The 10070-nt window shown below is 36.4% G+C and overlaps 1 protein-coding gene across 1 annotated transcript; it reads left to right on the top strand.

The window, feature by feature from the left end:
* Positions 1-1911: 1911 nt before the first annotated feature.
* On the top strand, positions 1912-8401 carry LOC142614152 (putative copper-transporting ATPase HMA5). The gene is made up of 6 exons (XM_075786698.1): positions 1912-2336; positions 4745-6136; positions 6251-6505; positions 6859-6981; positions 7140-7619; positions 7713-8401. Exons 1-6 carry the CDS (start codon positions 2022-2024, stop codon positions 8127-8129), a joined length of 2982 nt encoding a protein of 993 aa, XP_075642813.1. The 5' UTR covers positions 1912-2021; the 3' UTR covers positions 8130-8401.
* The last annotated feature ends 1669 nt before the right edge of the window (positions 8402-10070 follow it).

Below are 10070 nucleotides of genomic sequence, written 5' to 3'. Positions count from 1 at the left end.
GGATGCTGCTCAAGGGCGATGCTCTCTTTATGGCAGTATGCTACATCTACATTAGGAGGAATGACAAACCTAGCCCTAAAATTGGCTAAGGCTGCCTCAGTACTGAGGAGGTGAGAAAATCTCATTTCTAACACTAGAATAGAAAAAAGAAATTGAATAAAGGGAAAGGAGTGAGCAAAAAGACTTACTGTGGGCTCTAGGAAATGTGCTCTCGGTGGGAGGATCTATGCTCGGTGGGAGAATATATGCTCGATAATGAAGAACTTAGAAGGATGAAGAAATGAAAACATGGTCTGACTGGAGGAGGGTTATTATTTATAGGGGAGAAACATTTAATGAAGATTGGGGAGGGAAAACCTTTTCAAATTATCTTTTTGTAACCTCCACACACGTGGCCTCGATTCACGAACCGTTAGGTCATAATTACCGTCGGATTTGACAAGCTGTCATAACATTTTTTTCCAAAAAATTAAATGATGTCTTGTCTTGCATTAATGACTAACGGTTTGTATCCCCGAGGAACAGCTCATAAGGTGACGTAGGTCCTTGATTCATACCCGGACATCAGGAATGAATCAAGGGGGGGCTAATGTACGACATACTGCAGGGGGCCCATTTTCCTAGGCCCAAACTTGAATAGGCCTATGAACAGTTTTCAACCATGGGCCCACCATTTCTCATGGTTAACTATTAAGCGGCCCAAAGGCGTTAGCCCATCATTTGGAGGGTTTAGTGCACAACAGAACGGTCTCTGCATTCAGCACGCGCATGGATGATGCTCGGTTATACCTCGGCTAATTAGGAGTGCCTTGGAAAACTCCGCTGCTGAGGTACTTCTGGCGGCCAGTCCTAGTCCTAATGTCTTAACTCATATTCCCAACAAAAGCATATTTTTGTCAGGAATAATCAAATTAGACCTCACTCACACGAGTGGTATCAAAAGATAATCATGACTCAATCCACTACCTTCAAGCTATAAATATGTGATAGAAAGGGGAAAAAAGGGTTAGACATTGGTGAGATAAGACAGAGAATAACCAAGCATACAAAAGAGAGTTTTTAAAGAGAGAGAGAGAGAGAGAGAGAGATGCTAGTTTCTGTACTAGACACTTCAATGAGCCTGCCTAGGAACTACCCATTGTAGGATATCCAAAACCCATTAAACAAGTAAATTGTGAGCTCAAACACGAGGTCCAACCTTTTGTGAAAAATTGGGCTCGCATATCCTGCATATATGCTATAAGCCTATACATTTTGAAAATTTTAATATATAAATATTTAAATTATTTCTTATAATTGGTGTAATAAAATTTATAGAATCTCTAACATCACTTTTGTGAGAATATTTTTACGAGATTATTTTAATAGAATGTCTTGCAAAATGAAAAGAGTGTAAAGCAAAGTTATCTTGCAACCTTCAAATTTGTGTAATTGGGTTAGCAACAAGGACATGCACAACCCCCACCCCAAACAGACACATCCAACGACTCATCCAATTCCTTTTACTTAAAAATTAAAAAAAAAAATAAAATAAAATAAAAAAGGCATACCCCTCCACCTCTCCGCCATTAGTGAAATAATAAAAAAATTTACTCCCTAGCCAATCTTTTTTTTTTTTTTGATGAACCGGAAACTTTATTAAAAGAAAGAAACCAAGCTATACAACTCTACTGGACTCCTCCAAAATGATGGAAGAGAAACAAGCAGGGCAATTTCCAAAATCAAAAAGGCCAAAAAAAATTACAAGAAAGAGACCCTAGCCAATCTAAGTCTGCAACGACTTTATAAAATATATATGCATATATAAAAGCCAATGAATACAGTAATACACGCCTATAAGTAGATTCTCACGCCACGTTCCCTCCCTCTCCTCTACTAGTACTCTCATCCAACACACACACATACAAGAAAAAAGAAAAAAAAAAAAAAGACACTTCTACCAGTTCTACGTTACAAGTTGCCAACCTTAAAAATAACAACCTTTTGAATTAAAAAAACACAAAGCAAAGGTTGTTTCATTCATGGCTACCAAGTTGTTAGCTTTGGCTTGCTTTCGCAGCGAAGGCTATGGCGATCTCTCGCCCAGGCCACACTATCCCTCCATGCCCACTTACCCAAAAGGCAAGGGCGTGTCTACGCAAGAGAGCAGCAGCGTGGAGCAGGGTTCGTTGCCGCCTGAAGCCAAGGCTGCGACCTTCTCTGTTCTCGGAATGACATGCTCTGCATGCGCTGGATCGGTCGAGAAAGCCGTCAAAAGGCTTCCGGGGATACGTGAGGCCGTCGTTGATGTCTTGAACAACAAGGCACAGGTCCTCTTTTATCCTACCTTCGTCAATGTAAGTATTTCTGCTCCTGGGTTTTAACTGTTTGTTTCTTTGGAAAAATGTTTCTGGGAAAGTTTTTATTGGGAAAAAGGTTTGATTTTGCATATGGGTTTGATGATATTTTGTTGTTGATCTTGGGAAGTTAGGTGAAAAGGCATGAATTGGATTTTTTTTTTTTTTTTTTTTTTTTTCTTTTGGGAAGTATTCTTAGAAATAAAAGGAAGAGTTTTCCATTAAATTTTAATTCCCTTTGTAAAATTAACAGTTAATGTTTGTCTTTCCTTTGTTTGGGAATTGGGAATTGGAAATTATTTCTTGACTGTTTTAATTTCAAATGAAAATTTGTTTCAACTCTTCAGGACTTCTTGTTGTTGCTCATATTTACTTAATTATCAATGCCTAATGGACTATTATTCTTTTCAATGAGGAAAATAATTTGATAGTTTGAAAATAATTTTTCAAAATCATTTCCTGCGTCATTTTCATCCTTTATTAAACCGTTATGTGTGATTGACCAATGGCCCTTTGCTGGTATGCAATTAAATGGCCCCCCTCTTTCCAACTTTCCCTTGTACGAACTTTTGCAATTATCATGTTTTTCTTCTATCTTCCCTTAATAACTTTAGGATGACTGAGAGATGTGTCACGTTTCCCATGACTATGACTTTATACGTAAATTTGTTGTTTTTTTGACTCTCAAATGATATAGGCTTGTAATTTAGAGTAAGCTAAGGAAGCCAATGGCCGAAGTGTGCATCTCCAACTATAATACAAGCTTGACTTGAGCCAAATCTAGTTTGAATCCCAATCAGTAGGCTACACCTCCACCTTCCAAATCGCTTTCTTCCATGAGCTAAACCTTTATACCACCTAGTTACAAGGAAGGTTACAATGAACTAAGTTGTTCATAAACAGCCATTTAACTTTGAAACGAAAAAAAAAAAAAAAAAATTGTTTATGTTTGTTTATTTAGCAAAGAAATCAAGCTCAAGGGCTTAACTATTAAACGAGCTAAAATTAAATATAATAATGTGTACGCAAATAAGCTCGTAGGTAAAAGGCTCAATTTATATATAATATTATATGTTTATTTTCTTATAAAATATATTTATGTAGATGTGAGATTGAATTCTCATATTTGTAAATAAGTTCATAAGGTATCAATTTATTATTTTTAATTTACTAATAAATATAAATGGTCAATTTCCTAACCAAAAATTATGTATGATTATTATAAAACAAGGTTAGTGAATCTAATTTTTTAAGTTCATAAATGAAAATTATCATACTCTAGCTAACTCTAATAATATAATACCAACTTTAATTTTAAGATTAATTATTATAGTATAGGTTGTGAAGGGGTAACAAATTTTAGTCTTAGTGTTTACTTTATATGGGGGAAAGGATAAGTTAATCAAGTAACTCATAAAAAAACTTGAACTTTTTCTTTTACAAGAAAATGAATGCAAGCTAACTTGGCGATGAGCTCGAACTCAAGCTTGGTTTGTGTTCAAAATAAAAGTTAAATTAACCAATCCTAAACTTTTAATACTCAGCCTGGCTCAACTTAGTTACAACTCTAGTTACAAGGGCTGGCAATTAAATGAAATTATTTATATAAAAGATAATTTCTCTTAATTTTCCTTTAAGCAATGGTTCCAAAGAGAAACTTTTGATTTGATCACCTACAGGTTGTGGGGGCTTAGGCCGGTTTAGGGTCTAGCAATTTGAAGTTGAACTTATGCCTGATTTTGGGCTCTAGCTCTGCACAATTGTACCATATATTGCTTAGATTGTTCAAATATCTGGTTCAGCAGACTAGTTTGAAGCCATCAATGTCTAATTTGTGCCAAGTTGAAATTAGTCTGGATAAACCTCACTACAGAAATGTTAATAACATCAAGTAGTTACTAATAGGACTTTGTTAAGTTGTCTAGTTGTAATGCAAATAAATTGGTTGCAGTTACAAGCTTCTTTTATTTTATTTATTATTATTATTTTTTTTTTTTTGGCATTTTCTCACAACAATTCTACTATGCAATGGTCATTGACTGAGAGAAGCTCAGATCACTAGTTTTGAGTCTGGCTTTAGCAAACCTTTCGCATTGTCACTACTGTTACAGATAATGAACTTTTAAGGTGGTGATTGAGTCACTTTATCTAGCTCAGCATGAACTTGCTGAATGCTGTTGTTTATACTTTATCAATTTCGTCACAACTTAACTGGAAAAGTTGGACCCATGACAATTTTTTCAAGTAATTAAGGTTAACTAGTGTATGATTACATACATTCTGTTTCTAGTCCAGTTACAATTTTTTTTTTCTTTCTTTCTCAACAATGCACATTGTATTGTTTTAAATACATTTATTGTTGAATTTATTTGTAATGAACTTTGATATTGCTGTTTAACATTATATAGGAGGAGACCATTCGTGAAACAATTGAAGATGTTGGATTTGAAGCCACATTGATTGAAGATCAGATGAATGAAAGAGCCACCCAAGTATGTCGAATACATATAAATGGAATGACTTGCACATCTTGCTCCTCCACTATTGAATCAGCTTTACAAGCAATTCATGGTGTACAGAAGGCTCAAGTGGCCTTGGCAACTGAAGAAGCAGAAGTTCAATATGATCCAAAGATTGTGAGCTACACCCAGATATCGGAAGCCATAGAAGACACTGGATTTGAAGCCATACTTATTAGTTCAGGGGAAGACATAAGCAAGGTAGCGCTCAAAGTTGATGGTTGTCGTACAGATCATTCCATGAGAATTATCGAAGAGTCTCTTCAAGCACTTCCAGGTGTTCAGGATTTAAACGTATCTCCAGAACTCAACAAAATATCCCTTTCCTACAAACCTGATATGACAGGACCTAGAAATTTCATCAACGTGATTGAGTCAACTGGGTCAAAACGTTTCAAGGCTAGAATATATCCTGAAGGAGGAGTAAGGGAAACTCATAGAAAGGATGAAATTAAGCAATATTATAGATCCTTTATGTGGAGTCTGATTTTTACAATTCCCGTCTTTCTAACTTCCATGGTTTTTATGTATATTCCTGGAACAAAGAATGCATTTGATACCAAAGTTGTCAATATGCTGAGTGTTGGAATGGTTTTAAGGTGGGTGCTATCGACTCCAGTGCAATTCATCATAGGCCGGCGATTCTACATTGGGGCCTACAAAGCACTTCGCCATGGTTCTGCTAATATGGATGTTTTGATTGCCTTAGGAACAAATGCAGCCTACTTCTTTTCTGTCTACTCTGTATTGAGAGCTGCAACCTCTAAAGATTTCAAGGGTTCTGATTTCTTTGAGACTAGTGCAATGCTTATCTCATTTATTCTACTTGGGAAGTACTTAGAGGTTTTGGCTAAGGGAAAGACATCAGCAGCCATTGCCAAACTTATGGACTTGGCACCTGAGACAGCAACATTGTTAGCCTTGGACAGTGAAGGAAACATCGTGAATGAAGAAGAAATTGACAGTCGGTTGATACAAAAGAATGATGTAATTAAAATTATTCCTGGAGCGAAGGTAGCTTCAGATGGTTTTGTCATCTGGGGTCAAAGCCACGTAAATGAGAGTATGATAACAGGAGAAGCACGGCCAGTTGCAAAAAGGAAGGGTGACACAGTGATTGGAGGCACTGTGAATGAGAATGGTGTGTTGCACATAAAAGCAACAAGAGTAGGATCAGAAAGTGCTCTTTCACAGATTGTTCGACTTGTTGAGTCGGCCCAGTTGGCTAAAGCTCCTGTTCAGAAGTTTGCTGATCGCATTTCTAAATTCTTTGTGCCCTTGGTAAGTATATACTGATCTACATCTTTCCTGGATCATGTTGTAGGGTGTTCAATTAAAGTTATCAATATGAAAATATGGAGGCTCTTTTTAGCGAATGGATTTCTTTTTCCACAGGTCATTGTACTTTCATTTTCAACTTGGCTTGCCTGGTTTTTAGCGGGAAAGTTCCATTGGTACCCAAAATCTTGGATTCCATCTTCCCTGGACAGCTTTGAGCTTGCACTCCAGTTTGGGATATCAGTCATGGTCATAGCCTGCCCTTGTGCTCTAGGTCTAGCAACACCCACTGCTGTTATGGTTGGCACTGGAGTTGGTGCATCTGAAGGTGTACTTATCAAAGGGGGTAAAGCATTAGAAAGTGCACATAAGGTTTGCATTTACAATCATCTTCCTGTTTTTTATTTTTGTATAACACAGGCTCCATTCACGTTAGTTGGTCCAGAAGATTTTTATGTACTGCTTAGGTCTCTTTCTTCCATTTGGCTTGTAATTGACTGTATCAGATGTAAAAATTTGTCCTGAAAGTATACTCTGCTCCAGAATTAGAATCACTGCTCCCCATACCCGCTGCGCAGGGGGAAAAATAATGTTGAATTTTTACCATTAATGTTTCTAATGATTTTTATCTGCATGATTAAACTGCTGAACATTATTTTGTATTTTGTTTCCATCCTAAGATTTTTTTTTCTCTTGGAGTCTTGAACTGATTAACAGTATTTCAGGTAAACTGCATTGTATTTGACAAGACGGGAACTCTCACAGTTGGAAAGCCTGTTGTCGTTAACAGAAGACTCTTGAGAAATATGTTACTGCAAGAATTCTTAGAACTTACTGCTGCAACTGAGGTAGTTATTCTTCTATTAAAACTGACTTAAAAAAAACATGAAGTTATCATTATCATTATTTTCCAAAAGGGATTTCATTTGAGTTTGACGCTGGTGGAGTGGACTATAATATTTTCTTATTACATGACTATTGATAATGTTGGTTTGAAAAATATCAGGTTAACAGTGAGCACCCATTAGCGAAGGCCATTGTTGAGTATGCCAAGAAATTCCGAGAAGATGATGAGAACCCTGCCTGGCCAGAAGCACGAGACTTTGTTTCCATTACTGGCCATGGGGTGAAGGCCATTGTCCGGAACAAGGAAATAATTTTAGGAAACAAGAGCTTGATGTTGAGCCACAACATTGCAATTCCAATGGATGCCGAAGAGATACTAGCAGAAGCTGAAAGACTGGCCCAAACTGGAATTCTAGTATCCATTGATAGGGAAGTGGTAGGAGTTCTAGCCATATCTGATCCACTGAAACCAGGTGCAGAAGAAGCTATTTCCATACTGAAGTCTATGAAAATTAAGAGCATCATGGTGACAGGCGATAATTGGGGAACTGCCAATTCCATTGCCAAAGAAGTTGGAATTGAAACTGTTGTTGCAGAAGCCAAACCTGAGCAGAAATCAGAGAAAGTAAAGGATCTGCAGGTACATTTAAGAACATTGTTTCAAGGAGTTGTACACTTCATTCTGAAATGCTTATTAGCCATTCAAACACATATTTTCCTGATTCTTTCACAGGCTTCAGGCTACATTGTTGCAATGGTGGGGGATGGCATAAATGACTCGCCAGCACTCGTGGCAGCAGATGTTGGAATGGCAATTGGTGCTGGCACAGACATTGCTATCGAGGCAGCAGACATTGTTCTCATGAAGAGCAACTTAGAGGATGTCATAACTGCCATTGACCTTTCCCGGAGAACCTTCTTCCATATCCGGCTGAACTATATTTGGGCTTTAGGATATAATCTGCTTGGCATCCCAATTGCTGCTGGGGTTCTGTTCCCATCCACTGGATTCAGGTTACCACCATGGATTGCAGGAGCTGCAATGGCAGCCTCTTCTGTAAGTGTTGTTTGCTGCTCTCTTCTGTTGAAATATTACAAGAGGCCCAAGAAGCTGGACAACCTTGAGATACGCGGAATAAAGATAGAGTGATTGTTGATGACAGTGTTGATATAGTTTGGTGTAAATGCATGTAGGAATGAAGTTCTCGTAGGAATAAATGTAGAGGAGAGTGATGGGTTTTTTTTTTTTTTTTTTTTGCTGAAGATTAGAAGAGTGTTGGTTGAAGAAAAAAAAAATCATTTGAGCAAGGTACCTTATTTGGTTGGATGGCCTCCCTTGTACATTTGGTGTTAAAGTTAATCTGTAAATAAATGGACTTTTATGCAGTGAAGATCAATGAAACCATTGAGGTGAACCTAAAAGACATGCAGTCTTTCCTGATTAGCTTTTTTCTGTTAGATTATCGTTTATGAGAATCCCTTGCATATATAGTCTGGAAGATGATATATATAATCGGTACCAATTGAGAAGCTAATTGCCACGTGTTTCTCCAATCCAACTCTAATTCACAATATTAAGAATAGAACATATATAAATGATATGGTTCACAAGGTTTTGCAAATAAGTTTAAAATATTTATTTGATGGAAAAATGTTCTCAGCTAAAATATTGTGTCATAAAAAAAACGGTACAGGTAAATTCACAATGGAGAAATTGTCTAGAGTTTCATTGCACTAGGTGCCACAAATACATAACTTGTGTCTAAAGGTTGTCACGTGTTAATTTCGTATCTCATTTATTGGACTAGTCACTAGAGCTCTAATGAGGCAATTGTACGTAGGTTTGGTTTGTGTCTAGTGTTCCAATGCACTATATGCGACAAAGATGCATGCGTTCAAAAGTGGCCAATGGTAGCTCAAGGCTTAGGCCTAATTAAGCGAGCATTCTCATCTGAACCTTTGAAACAAGATAAAATGCAAAATAGATAATGGTTTCCATAAAATAAAAATAAATACAAAATCAGCCCTACATCCCATTATGCATCACTATTCAAACTTGTGCATATTGCTATAGGAACATCTAAATTTGATTATAGCAACATCTACATCTTAAAATCAGAAATTTAATTTTATCCACATCTATATAAATCTAAAGCTAAAGTGTAACATTTAATGCTACTACGCTTAAGTTAAGCCATATCGGCAACCAAGTCATTACCATTCTTTTTCCTGAATTTCTCCTACAATTTAAAAATAGTTTTCCTAAATTTTAAAATACTAATAAAAAGAAAATAACTCACAGCCCTTCTCCACCATAAAGCCCAATCTTTATAACTTTAATTCAACCGTACAGCCCAAACCCAAGCCTATGTTGCATGGTTTCAATTTTGTGTTCCGCGGCTTCAAATTTAAACACGACAACCCTTTATGTTCCACGGTTACAAACTCAAACGGCAACCCTTTGTGTTCCATAGTTACAATCTCAAACGGCAACCCTTTAACTTCCTAACTACTTCATCTCTTCCTCTTCTCACACTATATTAATACTGAAAAGCTAGATGATTCAATTCAAGTAACTCTAAATCCTAGTAGTTGTTGACCTCTATTCTTGTGATTGCCCTGCATAATAGTTCAATGTAAGGATTAGATTAATAGTATTTCTTATTTTGATTGCTGTTTTTTTCTTTTCTTTTCTTTTCTTTTTTAATTTTGCTACTACCTCTTTTGTGTTATGGGTGTGTGATACATTATTTATTTGTTTTTTGTACTGAAATATTATTGCTTGTTTCTGTGTTTAAAATTGATTTGGGTTTTTTTTTTTTTTTTTTTTTTTTTCATGTTTGAATTGAATGCTTGAGATTGTAATGTTATTTTTTTATATGGTGTAATCCGTATGAAGCTGTAAATAGGTGCCCTGTGTGATGAGTTTCTTAATTTGATTAGACCAGTATATGAATGAATATGGGCATCTGATTGACACGTCCTACTAAATTACCAATGCATATATGAGCAAACACACTTATATGTTAACATAGTCATAAGATATCAATGATTATGTGTGTTCATTAATCTTGACTCATTATGTGTGATT

The sequence above is a fragment of the Castanea sativa genome, chromosome 10 (assembly GCF_040712315.1).
Source record: "Castanea sativa cultivar Marrone di Chiusa Pesio chromosome 10, ASM4071231v1".
Classification (NCBI taxonomy): domain Eukaryota; kingdom Viridiplantae; phylum Streptophyta; class Magnoliopsida; order Fagales; family Fagaceae; genus Castanea; species Castanea sativa.
This window is presented reverse-complemented; position numbering and strand designations above follow the sequence as displayed.

Excerpts from the sequence above, each read along its gene's own strand:
- LOC142614152 (XM_075786698.1), top strand. The coding sequence starts at position 2,022 with ATGGCTACCAAGTTGTTAGCTTTGGCTTGCTTTCGCAGCGAAGGCTAT. Across the intron at positions 6,506-6,858 it reads CATTAGAAAGTGCACATAAG|GTAAACTGCATTGTATTTGA; the intron begins GTTTGCATTTAC and ends ACAGTATTTCAG. Across the intron at positions 6,982-7,139 it reads AACTTACTGCTGCAACTGAG|GTTAACAGTGAGCACCCATT; the intron begins GTAGTTATTCTT and ends GAAAAATATCAG.